The sequence below is a fragment of the Temnothorax americanus genome, unplaced genomic scaffold (assembly GCF_048541705.1).
Source record: "Temnothorax americanus isolate GAGA-0224 unplaced genomic scaffold, ASM4854170v1 Scaffold7, whole genome shotgun sequence".
NCBI classification, from domain to species: Eukaryota; Metazoa; Arthropoda; class Insecta; order Hymenoptera; family Formicidae; genus Temnothorax; species Temnothorax americanus.
In genome coordinates this window covers 4,574,710-4,592,693 of record NW_027509792.1, presented here as the reverse complement: position 1 = coordinate 4,592,693, position 17,984 = coordinate 4,574,710, and the positions used below count along the sequence as shown (strand labels likewise).

The following is a 17,984-nucleotide window of genomic DNA, read 5'->3' as shown; positions in this document are numbered from 1 at the left end:
CAAATCTTAACGAATTATATAAGAAATAGGGGTAGAAAAAACTGAAGAATATAATAGAATTAATAAAAATTGCTAATAATCAAGGGGTTCTTTTTTAATAAAATTTTGAATTTGCAGAAATGTTCGTTTATGCTTTAATTTCCGCAAATTTGGAGATATCGATCTATTTCTAATTTTATTATATTTTTCAGTCTTTTTTTTCTACCCCTATATTTCATATATAATTCGTTAAGATTTGGTTGATTAGTTCTGGAGTTATATAGAAATTTCGGTAAATTTGCTCTAACTTTCGCAAATATTGAGATATCGGGCTTCTTTATAGTTTTTAAGTGTGCAAGTAGAGCTCTTTGCTCACAAAGCTTTCTCTATGAGGAAGCCAAAAAAATAAATACTAATAATTATACATAAAATAAAATAAAAGCTTCCTCATATACATTAAATTTATACATTAAATAAAATAAGCTTCCTGTAATAATGAGGAAGCAATGTGCAAGTTTGTAATTTGCACCCTTTTTTTTAAATTAAGAATGAAGAAAAGAAAGGATTTGTTAGATATGTTCTTACCTTTAGAGGGAAAAGTAGAAGTTTAATTGTTAAATTCTTTACACCGCAACAGCCTAATATTAATCTAATTTTTTAAATAAAATGTCTAACAGAGAGCCATAAAAGAGACCAAATGTTGCAAAAATAGTTCTATATTAGTTAAATACAAACAGGAAACCCGCTTAATTTTATACTTCTGTACATGTAATATTTGCATATTTGCATATATCTATTCACATAGTAATTTAAAATGTTACGTGAATGGTCTTCAAGATGTTGACCACAAGGATTTCTTAGAATTTTTTTAGGCTTTAATAAAGATGCGAAAGAGAGGAGAGAATTTCCCCCAATCTACGCCTGTATATTTATACATTTCTTTTAATCGAACATTATTACGATAAACGGTTCGTATAACTCGAAATACAAGTATAATTGGAAACAAATAGACGACATTATCTAGAGTTGGGCCATGCCCCGTTCTCGGTTCCTCCCTCTCTTTCTATTCGACCATCTTTCGCCGGAATTTATTGCGTCAACGAGTTGATTATCGAGGAGCCGATCAGAATTTACGCACCTGAGCGATCTCACGCACGACCAAGCACTTTTTACGCTTCCCTCGTCAGCGTCTATGAATATTAATAAGGTTGGCGGATCGACGAAATCCTCAACGCGCTGGAAGATATTTCTGTTACCGCGGACGCAGTGTATTGCATCGAATTTAATTAATTACTCCGATCGATTCTTACAAGTGGGCGGTTCGTTCATAGCTCGATCTCGTCTTGTTGCAGAATTTACGATCACCTTCTTATTTTTATCACAGAATCAAACTCTTTATTCTTACCTCCCTCTTCAGTCCCCCGGTTTATTTCAATATGGCAAATGAGAATAAGATTTATCATTGTTGGCGCAATTAAAATGACATTTCATTTTGTATACGCCATTGAAATTGAATGGGGACTAAGAATGGAGCTAAAAATAGAAACAAAACATATCAACGGATTAATTTGGAGAGCTACGAAAAGCGATGTTAGTATTCATCATGGTTGGAGTATATACTTTATATCCTTCATATTTTTGGCGCCTTTTTTGTGCTGCGTTTTGGTTTCAGCTTTCGAATGTCTATGTTCTTCTGAAGAAGATCACAGGGAGCCAGTTCTATCGATACATTGACCGCGCGATCAAAGTGGCTCACGCGGCAGGAATTTCGTCTCGCTTCCTCGAACTCGGTCTCTCCGCTGCGTGTTCGCCCAGCTATCGAGAGACGTACGGAGAGCGCGTCTCTTGCGCGGGAAATAATTACTCGTGGCAATTAACCGCGTGTATAATTAACTGATAAATTGATGATGCGTTAATTGCTCGCCATTACGCACATTCGAGATTGATCGTCCGCGAGATGGGCCGATATTTAAATCAAAAGCAATTTACGGAACGTTCGTACGCGAGACGCGTACGGTATATACCCGTCTACTTTCATACGCGCAACGCGCAAACTTGAGGTATTTTATCGAGGAGTCGGCTCTCGCTTACAAAGACCTCTAGAAACTCGCGCGATATAAATCTATCTTTCTTTGTTGCAGCGGAAACCGATAGAGTAAAGGAACGATTCTTACAACGTGCATATTTGCGAGTGTCACTCGATCATGTATTTATGCGGGATAAAAGTAGACTCTTATGTATATATACGCCACAGACTATCCGTAATCTTATTCTTCATTGAAACCGCGCCGTAAATCAGCGATTGGTCATGCTCGATTAGATCGCATATTACGTCCGGAGACCTATTATTACATTTCGTAAATCCCACAGAGACGCGCATGCCGTCGCGTATCACGGCTAGGTAGAACGCACATAGCGCATGCCCTTCGAAGAGATAATTATTTAATATTATTTATTTACCGCGCGCGATATTATACCGGGGGGGGCCGGTCCCGTCGTTGAGCCGCGACGGACGCTGGAAACCGCGCCGTGTCCGGAGAATTCCATTAGAAAGGAAAACGTAACTGTCTCTCGGGAGATTTCGAAACTTCCGGTATAATTAACGCACAAGTTGGTACGCGCAGGCGGATTTCTCACCCACCACACGCGATTCCTCTCGCTCGCTCGCTTGCCCGCGCCTCGCGGATGACATTAATAAACACCTATTACGCACCAGGACGACGTCGCCGTTCCTCATCGTAAAATTGTTCGCGAGATGAGAAACCGCCACGGACGTGAGAAATTATCGTCTTAAAACGGGACTCGCGGGGACAAGGGGGGGAATTAAGACACGTGCAATTAATTAATAGAGAAATTATTTATTAAAACACTGGCGTCTCTTGTGTGACAGCGTAATTGGAGGTTCTATAATTCTTAAACATCAGGAATCTCCGTGTCTCCGTCTTGAGCAATTTCGAGTGAGAGGGCGGAAAAACGTGAACCGAGACGTTTATTTATTTAATGCGAATTTATTTGTTGATTTGCACCCCGTTTAAAAATCATTATCATTTTGTAACGAAATCTTGACGAGAGCGCATTACTTTTGAAAAGACAAAATCCATTTCGCATCGCAATTGAACGATCAGCGATAGCAGTTGTATACTTACGTTAGCAATTACTAATAGACCGTGAACTCTCTCACAGCAGCTTTTATTGTACCATAAATCACTCGGTCATGAATGTAGATAAAATATCTCTCCATGTCGTACCACATCGTATTTCGTCTAATGGCACAAATCGTTGTAATTGCGATGTCGTTTTTCTACCGAGTGGTACAAGCAGGGGATACATTTCAGTCGAACTAATTGGAATAATAATTATTTATGCATACCAAGATAAACCAATCATTGTATCTTATCGCGAATATTATCGATACAAGCAAGTAATAGTTTGATAATTATCGAACCGATTGATCGCCGGGAGCGATCTCGCGTTCTGGAAAACGGTAAATCTTCCTAATCGCGTTGGAGAGGAGCGATACGAATCGATTTCCCATCCGCATCTTCGTGCAGAGTCAATCCCATCTCTCTCAACTCAGGATTATCTGACACGCCCGTTTTTTTACACTTTTTAATAATTTCCTGGTTCTCAGGATTTCCTTCGCAGAGATTTCTCAAAGCGAGAGTGGTCCATTGTGAGATAACTGCATAGAAATTATCGATGATAAAACGAATGAAAGTAGAAAAAGAAGGCAAATGTAAAGTAATTATTACACTTACGTGGATTCCTCGCGTCTATGCTGGTACAATCCAGAAGCAATGGAATTCCATCTATTTCACGAAACTGAAATCACACGTGTTACATCGTTACATTTCTTTATTTATACGTTAAAATGTTTTGAAGTGGTTTGCGAAGAACGTTTATGACACACACGTACACGCGATCGATTGGTGTTGATGCTTGACGCAAATATTTTCGTACCAATGACAGATTTATTACAACAGGATGATGAACAAAAAATTATCTACATCTTACTATCGTGACTACGGCGATGTACATGTCATCCTTGATACTAGGAGAGACCGAATTAATGTTCCGCCCGCAGGCTCGTGTTTCCGCTCTGATTCATCATAACTAATTTATCTGTCAATACGCATGCGACGCGAACTCTGTCATCCCGCGGATCCGCTAAACTCGCAACGCGTATATCAGATTTCGTTCATCTCGCCGCATCTCTCAGTCAGATTGAACACTTAATTTCGCTTTGTCCGACACGACAGGCCGCGCGTACTATTGCGTATCTTTTGTTCGCGTATTCCGTATCATCCGCGCGCGCGGGAGATGCAATCAGCGGGAGAGAAATATCGATTTACCGGTACACGCATAGCGCACAAGCGTGGCGCGCAACAAAAGCCAAATTTATATTTTGTAACTGCCGAGGTTCTCTACTTGCATTGAAAATAACCTATCATCATTCACGGGGTATAATTTTAATCCCTTTGAGTAACGGAATAACGCCGGAGCGTTCTGTGTGGCCGGCGACTCAGTACGGCGGCCAACAGGCGGTTGTACGATCATTATTTTTCCTCGCGCGCGAAGCTCAATATACACCGAGTGTTCTCGCAACGTATAGCTGAATATTTGCTAAGGTACTTGAGTTTTTGTCAAGCTTATATAACACGGTATTTATTTATATAAAGATTAATCATTCTGTAGATATAAATTAGAAAGTTAGAAAAAATATATACCGAACACGTATTTGTCGCAAATATAACAGTTAAAAAATGCGAGTACGATAAACATCCTGGTATGAAACAATAAACGTGCGCGCATCAATTTACGATAAAAAGAAAGAATTCAAGAATTATAATTAAAAAAAAAAGTAAAAAATTAAGAATTTAATTCTTTGAATTTAAAGAATTTATCATGGATAGCAATAATAATAATTGGACATATGTATGTATTTTAGTTACCTTTTCTTTTTCCATTTTGTTTTCTATTTTTTTTCTATTTTATTATCGATTGTCACGATCGTTCAGAATTTGACGTTCTAATTCTTCTCGCGGCCACGAGGCGCACTTGTCCGAATCAAATATGCTTAAGATCGGTAAGGAACGTTTCTTATCGACGCCAGATAAATATCGTATATTTCACACATTTACCTTTTTCATACATAAAATATATTCAACATGAATTTTTTCATGTAATCACACCTACCAGATCTTGACATATTTTGTTTCTGTATACTACGTTTGCAATGACTCGTATCAATCCCGCTTTAAAGCCATATGCGGGATGGTGTTCTGGATCACCCATTAATGCCTCGCGTGCCTCACTGCTCCCTGGAGCATGAGGTGCCGATTTACTCAACTGCGTTATCGGAGCAAAATAATTGTCCGCTTCCTTTCCCATCATATGTAAGGACATCAAAAGGTCTACAAATACAATGCAAACTCTTTTATCAGTTTTACATCCAATGAGATTGTACTGGAAACTGATTGTACTTACATTTACAGTTAATAAGCAAACACTTGACATTCTCTGAGATCTCGCATCGTATAGTAAGAAATCCCAGAATATGAAGAATAAGGATAATTTCTGTGGGATCTACGCTATTCACATATGTGTCCACGGTCTTCAAAATAAGATCGCTTTTCTTGCAAAATGTTAGCGCCAGAAACTCAGCCGATTCCTTTTTGAGCACTGTATTATTAGAATCCCAAGATTCCCAGAGGCAATAATCATGGATAATATCAAGTAACGATATCTTGTCGCTCATAGTCATACTACTATACAGATCTTCAAATACATTCGGTCGATGTAACAGGAAGAACAGCGCATCAATCGCAGCTGGAATCATATTATCGGAAGGTTTCAGTAATAGTTTACACAGATCTTTCTCATCCATTGTTAAATAGTTGGTTTGTAACGCATTGTACACGTATACGCAAGCCACATCGGCGACTACGAGGGCTGTGATGGAATCACTATATTGCGTGTACCTCCTAAAAATAATTAAAATAATCTCCAACAAATGATATAAAAGATTATAAGAAGAAATATATATATAATTATATGTAAGCTTACAAAATGGCTCGTTTCAAATTATCACAATTTAAACAGCTCAAAATATCGTTGTCTGCAAATGTTGCATTTGAACGGGCTTGCATAAATAATAAATTGCTTAAAAATTGAATGCTGAGCCTAAAGATGTCCAACTTTGGCTCAAACAAGCGTTGTCTGAAATTGCCATGCGTCTTAATGTAATCTACAGCCCATTCTATCATTCCATCGTAGGGAAAATGAGAATCATGGGGATAGTCACAGTTGCCGTCTTGCTTGCACAAGTCACTTTCAACTAATTCGTCATATAAATTTTTGCTGTATTTAACAGATTCCACATTCTTTATCGTATGTCGTTTACATTTGTAACTATCAATGCAAGAGTTTCCCACACATTTTAGGCACAAGATTTTAATCTCATCTGGGGTATCCTCGCTTACGAGTAATTGACACATCTGTCCCAAGATACTTGCATCAGGCATCGCCCTGAAACGTAATAATGTAATATATATTTTACACAATTATCTGTCAATTGGCAGGCAGGTACTTAAACATTATTGTTTCATACGTACTCTGATCCCTCCCTGACAAAATACTTCGGTTTGACATATTGCAGTAACTGATCCCAGTCCTTTTCATTTATAATCGTTTTTAATTCTTGCGAGTTAATGTCTGCCGTCATTTTCGATCGACAAAATCGCCACTATTTATTCGCTTATCGCTGTAAGAAGCTTTTTGCAAGCACGTATCGATTGACGAATCGACAGGACAGAACACATGAGTGTCGTAGTCGTGAACGAGCAGTTGCCACTGTTGCTAGTTGGTTATGAGTTGGTAACTCTGATCTGTGCTTGGCTGTTTGCTCTGGCAGCGCTGACCAATCATTACACGTATCCCGTTGGAAATCCGGCCTGAAGTATCCCCCAACGTTACGTTACGTGCAACAACTGCTGCTCCTGATTGCATTTAATTATCCGCGACTCTCTCTCCGTGACTAGCGTTTGTGACAAGTCGGCATTTTGCACTTTTACGCCTGCCTTTAATAAAAATAAAACGTTTAAGGTAAACTTGTAACTTGAGTTTGAAAACACTTTACGTTAAATATCACATTTGTCATCATACTTCAGATTCATTCGCGAAATACTCGGTTTCGTTTTGCCATGTCATTCTTGGTTAACCGATCTACTCAGATTGTTATTTTGTCAGTTTAATATCCCTTTATCCTTTTCTATTGATACTCGAGCGTTTCGTTCCGCATTGTAATTACGTATAACGGTAGATGAGCTAATTTCATAACTTTATCAAATATATTTGTCGTTTTTAGTAGCGCTTAACCTCAAATTTTGTTTCTACAGGACGTTTTTGATCATAATTTCGATTTTACATCGTTTTCTTGACAATTTAGACACAAATAATCGAATGTAACATAAAATAGTTAAGTGTAACAATTTATGTTAATTTTTGTTTCTAGATGTTTCTAACGCGTTCCGAATACGATCGTGGAGTAAACACCTTCTCGCCGGAGGGAAGATTATTTCAAGTCGAGTATGCCATAGAAGCTATAAAGCTCGGCTCGACCGCCATCGGAATCTGCACGACGGAGGGAGTCGTTCTGGCAGTGGAGAAACGTATTACTTCTTCTTTAATGGAACCGACAACCGTAGAAAAAATTGCAGAAATCGATAGACATATAGGATGTGCGGCGTCCGGTTTGATGGCCGATTCGCGGACAATGATCGACAGAGCTCGAGTCGAATGCCAGAATCATTGGTTTGTCTACAACGAAAGAATGACGGTGGAGTCGACTGCTCAAGCTGTATCTAATTTAGCCATACAGTTTGGAGACAGCGACGATGATGGCACTGCCATGTCCAGACCATTTGGTGTAGCAATGTTGTTCGCTGGAATCGACGAGAAAGGACCACAGTTGTATCACATGGATCCATCTGGTACTTTTGTTCAATTTGATGCAAAAGCTATAGGATCCGGTAGCGAAGGAGCTCAACAAAATCTTCAAGAAGTATATCATAAGGTAATTTGCCTTATTATTAAATTAAGTTAAATCATGGTTGTTGAAACTGCGAGTATTCTAATAAATATCGTTGTTGCAGTCCATGACGCTTAAGGAAGCGCTGAAAGCTGCGCTGACAATATTGAAGCAAGTAATGGAAGAGAAACTGAACGACACCAATATCGAAGTGATGACAATGACGCCCGGACAATTGTTTCACATGTTTAGCAAGGCAGAATTACAAGAGGTGATCAAAGATATTGCTTAAAAATTATATATGTACACAGGTACAAGATATAACGAACGATTTCACGGTACACTAGATCGCGGAGAGAAAAACAAATTTCTTAATTGAATAGCGTGTAATGCAAATGTAAATTATATCTCCACTTTACACACGGAGCAAATACCTTACGTCTGTATATTTAGTATTTTCATTTATCGTCTTTAAAAAGAAAATATTAAGAGGAAAGAGTAAACATGGAATGGATTTATACTTTTTCATATATTCTAATCCTTTAATACGCTTCCCTTGATTATTTTTATGCTGAAATTTTATTTAAAAAATACAATTTTTATTACGAAATAATTTAGTGTGAAAATAAAATTTAATTGAAATGTATGTCCATACATACGTACGTACTACATGGTTTCTACTAAGAAAATGTCGATATTGATTAAAGAATCTGTTGTTAAAAATAATGTGCAAGAAATGAGACAATTTGTATTCTAAACACACACAAAAATATGTGTATGTGTTTGGTTATATATATTCATTTGCCGTCTTTAAAAAGAAAATTAAGAAGAAAGAAAACAGAGTGAATTTATATCCAGCCTTTCGTATTGTATTCCTTTAATACGGGTTTCCTTGATTATATTTTTATTATATATTATATCATATATATATATATATATATGTATATATATATATATATTGCATATATAATGTATATATAATATTTAAAACATGAAATATAAATATTGTTTCCTAATTTCATTTAGCTGATAGACTTCAACGGCACATCGGAAGAAAATCTCACGAAACCAGCAGCTGGTAACTTCTTGCCAAGTCCTCTGTCCCAGCCCTCTACTTCCCTTAACGGATAAACCAGTCATAAGAAGGCAGTTTAGATACCTTTCTCCAGATGCTCCTACGTTCCTTATGTTTCTCATCCTGTACGTATTTTCATATATTGTTTCATCTTCCTACCTACTATTTTGCAAATCTAAATACCTGATAGACAAATATAAGCTAAACTAATGCAAGAAGTTATATTATGTCCATATTTAACAAATTAATATTCAATTTAACATGTATATAATTGCATCGTGATTGAATTAATTGATTTGTTATTTAGTTCGAATTTGTTAAAGCTAAAATTTTTAGCGAAATTTTTACTTTTTATCTGGTATATGTGTCGGTATATGTACCTTGAAAATTATCGTCAAAAAAGAATTGAAACGATAACCGCGAATGGTCGAAGGCTTTTTGCCACGAGCGGCGGTAATAGTGTAATACAACGGGCATTTCCCAGATCGATCCGTTGTTAAATTCGTAGCGGTTCGGAAATGGGTGTGCGACGGATGGCTCGTTTTCGATTAAAAGCTGTCCGCCGCGACTGAATGCGCGTATCCGAAATCAATAATTAATTTTGCCGGCTAGCCGAGAACGGGACGAAATGGCTCCGAGAGCTTGGCGGAAATGGTCGGATACCGCTTGGTTGGATGCTGCGATGCCCCGATAAAACGTCCCTTTTTATCCCGTTCTCTCGGCTGCCAGATTATTGGATATTATTCCATTTCAAGCGTTCAATCCCGCTACGATTCGCTCGCTTGGATTCCCACGGGGGTTTCCCTGTCGCCTATTGATTGCACGTAACTCTTAAAAACGTCTATACGTGTGACACCGCTGAAATGTGTATACGACTCTACATTTTTGTCCCGCCATGCCTGACGCGTCCTGTATCCTTGCACGAATCGAATTCATTAATCGTATGGAAAAAAAAACCCATATAGATATCCGTACGGTATTTTTCGCGCTAAGGAACGCGCCTCGTGTAAGATGTGTATCTCCCGAGTGCGCTTAATGCAGGGAAAGTTTAATAATAATTGGATGGAAACTTTTATTACGATTTGAGAACGATAGAACGATTGTGTGTAGCAGAACTGATGTAAGATAATATTTTTAAAATAATATAGGTATATTCGTAAAACAATAGAAAAATAACTTTTAAAAATACACCTTTAAAATAGTCTCTTGTCAATTTAGTATGTATAAAATCATTTACAAAAAAGAAAGGCTGTCAATTTTCTTATCGCGTGATGCGGTTTAATAATCGACCGCGTATTTCGCGAAAGTTACTTTGGTTGGAAAAGAGATTCCAGAACAGTAGGAAACGGTACAGTCGTGGATTATTGAGGGTGGATCGTACGGCGGAAGCGCGATATGGGTTCGAGGAGGACTAAAGGGACTAAGGTAAACGGAGTGAGAAAGAGAGACCGACTCCGAGCGCGGTCGAGGACTGGTAATTAACTGTGATGAGAGAGAGAGAGGCGGCAGCGGGATAGTCCCGTTTGAGTCCCTGAGAATCCCCGGGGACCTGACCCGTCGTATCAGACGCCAAACACTCCGCTCCCACACATCGAAGCCGAAAGCCCGTCGTCCTCGGGGCGCGTTGCCACGTTCGAGTTTCGCTACGATAATTGCCTTCGCTTCACAGTCGCGCCACCGACACCCGCCACAGCGACGACGGATAAGAGAACCCACCCCCCTCACCCCTGCCTTCCTTCCTTTCGCGAACAAACCTGGAACGGGGTTGAAACGTCGGAGACGTGGAAGTAGATAATGGCGCAGAAATTTAGTTTACGCGATCGGCTTCTCTTTTGTCACGGGAAAGCCGGTAAAGCGTCGTCATCTTTCTAAAGACGACCGGAATAAAAAAATTATAATAAGACCGAATTAAAAATACAATTTGGACAATTGACGATTTTGTTAAAATTAAACAAGTAGTTTTCGACGCAAGTTTTACACGCGCGTTAAAAAAAATATATGTATAATTATTTCGAAAGTTATATATATTAAAGGATAATTTACTTCTGGAACAATCCTTTTAGATTACATTGTAATTGGTATAATGCGTCTTCTTACCGAAACAATTACGAAATTGTGATTATGCAAAGTCAGTCCGGAAACGAGGCGCGTCGTGCATCCCTCTGCAGATGAAATGAAACACGAAACGCAAGGCAGCGGCGAGACGCGGCAAACTTTCTTCCTTATTATTACCAAAGAGCTCCGATAGAAAACCGGAAGTGCGCGCGGGATCTCGGCGTAGGAAAGAGCTGGATACCTGTGCAGAGCGCGGGGCTATAATTCACGCATCGCAGAATCGTCGTCTTTTTTTTTTTTTCACTTTCACGGAGAGCCGGTCGTTCGCCCAACGTGAACGTGTGAACGTGCGGTCTCTCCTCGCGTGTGTACGTAGTACATACGCTCGTGCACACACAATCACACGATATAACGCTACAATCGCAGTACTCGGGGTACTGCGATCGTTTCATCGACCACTAACCACTAACTAATCCTGTCGTTAGCTCGTTACGTATTGCACTAATAATGTGCTACCTTAAATACATCCGATATTATAAATTGCACTTAACGACGCGGTGGAAGACAGACGGGGAAAGGATGGATTTTACGGCGATCCTCCGAGTGTTGCGTCATTATATCGATTTCTCCCATGTTCGATAATACCGCGGCGATTTTCCGTAATTTTTTTCGCCGCGTATAAACAGACACGAAACCTAGATTTTATTAGTGGCTAAACGAGAGAAGCGGTGAAACGTCCGTCGGGTTTTCAGATATAGCGTACATACGGATATCTTAATCTTTATTCGTATTTAATTGCGCGCCGCGAATTTCAATTACGCCGCCGCGGCGACGGCTGATAGTATCGATAGGAAACCCCATAAGTAAAGCCGGCTGTCCGTCCTGTGTAACGAAACAGGAAATTCGTTCGTTAATGCGTGGCTGGCCCAATTTCACCAGAAATATTTTATCCTTCTTCTACGGGCGAATATATCCGCCATCGAATTAAATGAATTAATTTTTATGAATTTGTGAATATTTACTTTAACGAAATATTTTAATTATAGTAGCTAACGGAAACGCGTTCACCAGGCGCTCAAGACTCACCTGTGAATTATATATAGTGACATTTTTCCTATACTATAAAAGCAGCAAAAGAGTTCTATTCAAAGGACTCCGCACAAACCTTGTGAAAAATGGATCCCAGTCGAATCGGCTGAAAATGTAGTATAAATATTATAGTTTATGATGGCCTGATGAAAAGTGTCCATGCGAGCACTAAGTCCAAAAATGGACAGTTTCCGAGTTATAGAGCGTCAACGTCGGAAAAATGGGTTCACAGTGTTCACACACACATATACGCACGCACACATACACTCGCACACTCTACTACCATGACACTGCCATGACCATTACACATTAAGACTATCATGAGAGCTGATAAACCCATTTTTCCGATGTTTAACGATCGACAACTTGGAAACTGTCTATTTTTGAACTTTGTGCCCATGGACACTTTTCATCAAGAATTAACGTCATGAATTACATTATACTACATTTTCAGCCGATTCGGGACCCATTTTCCATAAGGTTTTTGCCGGATCCTCTCAATCGGGAAAGACCGACTTGGTGAAAGGAGTGGCGAGATACGTCTCGTATATAGACACACGTTGAGATATGATACGTTTTACGTGTGTGCGCGGCAGGCTGGATGGCCCCGACGGAGAAAGTAATGCTTTCTTGAACGCAACGCTCGTGTAGCTAGTGCTCTTAATTGCGGGCCCGGGCACAAGGATTAAAGATTTGCACGGGAATCGAAAGTGTTTGCGGAAGTTCGCGCAGCTTCTGTCTCGAGACTCGGATTCACACCTCCTCTTTTCCCTTTCCCACCTCCTTTTTTTGCGCGTGTGATTTTTGCGTTTCTGCGTCCGGGGACTTAACGATCTCTCGACAGGTTAACATCAATAACGTTGCGGCTTTTACCGCGCTCGCTAGACCGGAAGGCAAACGCGGAAAGCGTCGCCGTAATTTACGAGCGACTCTTGACTCGTACTTTTTGGACTCCGTGGCCGAATCTTTTCGTTTTTCTTTTACGTCGTCAATGTTCGAGTAATATACAGCATGCAAAAGAAACGCGCGTTTTTTCGCCGACGAGAACAATGAATTTAGAGGAGCGAAGCTTTCGCTCAACGGCCGACGAAATTTTCTCGAGAAAGTTGATCTTGACGTTGATTTATACTCTCGCTATGTGCGCAACATGTTTAATATGATTAACATGAATCTGCGCGTCATACACCATAACGGACGGTGTGTTATTTTATCTCTCTGCGTTATCTCGCGTTCCATTTCATTCCGTGCGATAAGAAAAGCGAGGTATTTTTTAGATCTTCTATTAAGATAAGGATCGAGAAAAGTAAGGTGTAATGGGCAGAATATTTATTAAACCTTTGATATAAAAAGATACGTATATATTCTTTTCACAATGAGTTTTTCACTTAACTTACTTAGGTACAACGTTTCTCACATCGGTATGGTATACATACCTCACAGCAATACTATGCGTGGACATAACGGATTGCCGCGAACGTTAAGCCGAATGACGTGCGCTAAAATCTGCATGTACTTGTGTATACTTTTTAAGGCATAAAGAGCAGTATGCAGAACATTCGTTTAGGCTTTGGATGTGTTAATTAAGTTAATTTAATCATGCGCAATTCGTTGCCGCGGATAGCACAATCCATAGAACAATCGATTCCACTTAACATATATATATATATATATATATAATACGCAATCTATAAGAGCATTACCGAATAACTGCTACGTTTACCTGGGTTTCCGGAAGTATAATACAAAAATACGTTGGTAAACTCGTCAATCGCGACAGCTAATTGTCACCTGCATATCTCTCCTAATTCGCTAATAATCTCAGAACAAAGAGCTTTGCTTAAGCAGCTAAAATTTCGTACAGCTCTTGAGATTACTTCTCGAGAATTGGTAAACCAATTCGGCGAAAAGTATCTCAATTCGGAGAAAAACACGCGATCATTTAACATCGAGGGAGTGAGAACGCGAATAAAAACGGTTCTCGATGCTCGCTTCGCGCGTCCGCTCCGTGCTTCGTCGTCGCGATGATCAACCGTGATACGAATCGTAACCGCCACCGCCACCGCCACCGCCGCCACCAAAACCACCGTGCAAGTCGTATCCGCCTCCATCGCCACCACCGTATCCCCCGTAACTGCCACCAAATCCGCCACCGCCGTGATCTTCGTGCTTCGGTATGTGAACAGGCACGGCTACTGGAACTTTAACCGGTACCGGTACTTCCTTTTCGACCGGAACTGGAACCTCCTTCTCGACGAAATACGGTTTGTCGACCGGCACTTTCACCGGCACTGCATATGGTTTTTCCACAGGTACCGGTACTGCTTTGTGAACATGGTATGGTTGCGGTACTGGTACTTTTACCGGCACTGCGTATGGTTTTTCCACTGTGACGGGGTAGGGCTTGTCGACTGGCACCTTCACTTCGTACGGAATCGGTTTCTCGACCGGTACCGGATAGGGTTTTTCCACGGTGACGGGATAGGGTTTCGGCACAGAGACGGGATAGGGCTTGTCGACCGGTACTTTTACCTCGTAGGGCACCGGTTTCTCCACAGGATAGGGCTGAGGTACTGGTATCTTCACCTTCACCGGGAAGGGCACGTGCTTCTCGACGGTGTAGGGCTGAGGCACTGGGACCTTCACCGGCACCGGTATGTGCTTCTCCACGGTGTAGGGCTGTGGCACGTATACCTTGACCTCATAGGGCTTGTCCACCGGCACCTTCACTTCATACGGCACCTTCTTCTCGACGGTGTAGGGCTGCGGCACGTGGACCGGCACTTTGACGAACACCTTCACAGGATAGGGGACATGCTTTTCGACGGTATAGGGCTGCGGCACGCCGACCTTCACCTCGTACGGTACATGCTTCTCCACCAGATAGGGTACGTGTTTCGTTACTTCATAAGGTACAGGCACTTTCTTTACAACCGTCACCGTCTTCACATGTTCGTGCTCCTCGTAACCGCCGCCGCCGCCGCCGCCACCCCCGCCGCCGCCACCGCCTAAGTCACCGAAACTATGCTGGAGTCCACGTTTTTCCGTTTTCTTCTCTGTTGCCTCCGCTTCGACATTTTGCGAGCTCTTGTTCTCCGCTTTGTTCTTATCCTCCGCGCATATAACTTGCGTGGCCACCGCCACCAAAACGATGGCAAGCTGAAGTCATGTCAAAATAATATTACAATAAAATTTGATATAATCAGTAATTAATAAGTAATACATATTATAATAAAAATTAAAAAATATCAGATCAAAAGTATTATATTATAATACACTATATAGATTTAAAATATTTCGTTCTACTTTTGGAAATGAGAAAATCATTTTGTAGGTTGCAGGCAAGGAAGGAAATTTTTTAGATACTCTAATCTCATATTATAAAATGGTACTTGATACCGGATGAATTAATTTACCTTGATATTCATTCTCGAGTTCACGTATGTTTTAGCGTGGCGTATGACCACTAACTGAACCGCTTCGTTTTCTAAGCTGAGCCTTATATACTCCGCGCTATAATAGCTTAGCACTTTCCCTGCACCTCATCGCCTATATTATCCGTACGAGGTCTTTGCTTTACGTACACTGGCAAAAAAGTCGCCTGGGCGAGTTCAGGAAATGGACACGTACACGAATTTTTTTCGCGACAGCCTAAAGTTCGGCCCACTCGAGTGTGTTAAATACTTATTAACACGTGAATTAAACTTTCTTCTGCTCGAGTACGGACGAGCGATTATACATTTATAGGCAAATCTTACATACGTGTATAATATCGATATTTGCACAAAACTATTTTTTTCTTTTTATCTAGTTTTATTTTGAAGAAAATTATTATATTCCATGAAATAAATTTGAAAAAATTAACTTTTTTACAGACACGTATAAAAATGTGTGATATAAGTGATGCATAATACGTTTAAATAATTAATGAATTAATGAAAGACAATGGTTATATGCTAAATGTATCACTTTTTTTTACAAAAGTAATTGTACACATTAAATATTAAGATTACTACTACTTTGATTGAAACTTATGAAAAGCATAATATCCAATCTGTGTGTGACTACAGATTTTGTCGATAACATATATAATATTATATAATTATAATATTACATAATATTACATAACTATTATATATATTATACATATAATTATTGCAATACTTTTATATTTTAAAATGTTATGCACACACACATACATAGGTATATATGGAGCGGAAAAACCCATAGTACCTCAAATTTTAAAAAATTTGACACACTACTATGGCTTTTACCCCTCCGTATGTATGTACAGTGCGCGTACACTTGAAGTAAATGGAGGAAGTTAACACACGGAGTTATGGTCGGTGAATGTGCAACACCGTAATTTCCGTCTCTCCTTATTGTCACAAAAATTGGAAGCCGCCATGTGCGACGCAACGCTAAAGGCTAAACCAGCGTACAATCTTTGTATCCTCATATGGTTTTTCACGGTTGATTAACGGTGAGAGCTCGAATGCTAAACGAATTTACAATATCAGGAAAATAGCTTCCGTATTTTCACACCACGTCGTTTAATATGCAATCGGTATATCGGCAAATCGAATTAATCGCCCCTCGTGTACGCTGATTACGTACGTTTGCGTTATTTCGTCGCGCCTCATATTAGACCGTATGCGTCGCCAATCGCACAACGATTGTACAACGTTAACTGACATCGCAGTGTTACTTTCATATATCATAATTCTCTTGAGAGAAGTATTTTTTTCTCTTACGCTCTTACGCTTCGTAATTGTCAATAGTTATACGCATATCGATATACCCGTTACATACCGTTATATTCTACGCACCTTTAAACGGCATTATCGTCATTATCGTTATCGTTCGATACCATTTGTCCCGGGCACGATCTGAGCTTTCGCGCTAACCGTATCGACGGCGCGCGAGGGTACTCATTACGCGCGTGTAATTACTGTAGAAATCCGAGTGAAGCTGTGCGAATATCGCGCGCGCTTACCTGTAAGCGCGAGCTTCGCATGCGGAATATCTAATGCCGTATGTTAATACGGTCGCTCGCATGCGCGCCGCACATTTCGATCGAGGATCGAGATAGACCGCAATTTTTAACGATTAATCGCCGCTCAAGCATCCCCGAGGGTCGTATCGCCTCGCGGCGAACGCTCGTTATATACACGGGCCCGCCGCGCCGTCTCGTTATTCGTGTCCCTTCCGATGAATATTACGGTAAAGATGATAAATGTATCTCTCTCTCGCGCCCAAATGAGACCACCCTTGTTTAATCGATTGATCCACGGTGTTGTTAATTAACTCTGGCATCAACCGAGGCTAAGATGCGACGAGCGAACAAGCAATTTGCGACAATATTATACACAAATTTATATCTGATATATCGCAAACGAGACGTACGTCTTCTTTTCAAATCAATCGTAACATCTGCATAGAAAAGGAAACAATTTATCGCGATGTTATACTTTTAGAAAAAACCCTTTAAGATATACCCTGAATATACAAGAATATTTAGGTGACACGTGTTAGATGGTGCTTATTTGTAACTTACGTAGCTGCTGTTTAATATCTTTTACGCCGTATATAATAAATGCGACATTGTTCACTCAATGATTGATCATAGTCATCAGTTATTGTCAGAACGCGAACCTTAAGTTTGATGATAGTAAATTAATTTCAATTAATGTTTAAAATTATTATTTGAATGAAGATTTAGCGGTTATAAATTCACGCCATTGAGAGTGAATGCTATGA

General features: G+C 40.0%; 3 protein-coding genes across 4 annotated transcripts; 1 reads left to right on the top strand and 2 right to left on the bottom strand.

Annotated features, from left to right (window-relative positions):
- Positions 1-2,817: 2,817 nt before the first annotated feature.
- LOC143906003 (ataxin-10) lies at positions 2,818-6,834 on the bottom strand. 2 transcript variants are annotated; one of them, XM_077421715.1, is made up of 7 exons: positions 6,594-6,834; positions 6,046-6,507; positions 5,467-5,963; positions 5,176-5,393; positions 3,738-3,801; positions 3,425-3,661; positions 2,818-3,319 (listed from the first exon to the last, which is right to left on the bottom strand). In XM_077421715.1, the coding sequence occupies exons 1-6, from the start codon at positions 6,701-6,703 to the stop codon at positions 3,474-3,476; spliced, it is 1,539 nt and encodes a 512-aa protein (XP_077277841.1). In that variant the 5' UTR covers positions 6,704-6,834; the 3' UTR covers positions 2,818-3,319; positions 3,425-3,473. The 2 variants fall into 2 exon arrangements, with proteins under 2 accessions (XP_077277841.1, XP_077277840.1); XM_077421714.1 differs by having other exon boundaries at positions 2,818-3,661.
- An 89-nt stretch (positions 6,835-6,923) lies between these two features.
- On the top strand, positions 6,924-8,526 carry Prosalpha5 (proteasome alpha5 subunit). Its single transcript, XM_077421702.1, has 3 exons — positions 6,924-7,083; positions 7,493-8,053; positions 8,133-8,526. The coding sequence occupies exons 2-3, from the start codon at positions 7,493-7,495 to the stop codon at positions 8,298-8,300; spliced, it is 729 nt and encodes a 242-aa protein (XP_077277828.1). The 5' UTR covers positions 6,924-7,083; the 3' UTR covers positions 8,301-8,526.
- A 5,022-nt stretch (positions 8,527-13,548) lies between these two features.
- Vajk4 (chitin-binding protein vajk4) lies at positions 13,549-15,813 on the bottom strand. The gene is made up of 2 exons (XM_077421700.1): positions 15,641-15,813; positions 13,549-15,383 (listed from the first exon to the last, which is right to left on the bottom strand). The coding sequence occupies exons 1-2, from the start codon at positions 15,650-15,652 to the stop codon at positions 14,253-14,255; spliced, it is 1,143 nt and encodes a 380-aa protein (XP_077277826.1). The 5' UTR covers positions 15,653-15,813; the 3' UTR covers positions 13,549-14,252.
- Positions 15,814-17,984: the final 2,171 nt, after the last annotated feature.

Coding starts and splice junctions, on each gene's coding strand:
- Prosalpha5 (XM_077421702.1), top strand. CDS start 7,493: ATGTTTCTAACGCGTTCCGAATACGATCGTGGAGTAAACACCTTCTCG. Junction 8,054..8,132: donor TTCAAGAAGTATATCATAAG/GTAATTTGCCTT, acceptor TCGTTGTTGCAG/TCCATGACGCTTAAGGAAGC.
- LOC143906003 (XM_077421714.1), bottom strand. CDS start 6,703: ATGACGGCAGACATTAACTCGCAAGAATTAAAAACGATTATAAATGAA. Junction 5,394..5,466: donor TTTGCTTATTAACTGTAAAT/GTAAGTACAATC, acceptor TTGTATTTGTAG/ACCTTTTGATGTCCTTACAT. Junction 3,802..5,175: donor ACAAAATATGTCAAGATCTG/GTAGGTGTGATT, acceptor GTGTGATTTCAG/TTTCGTGAAATAGATGGAAT.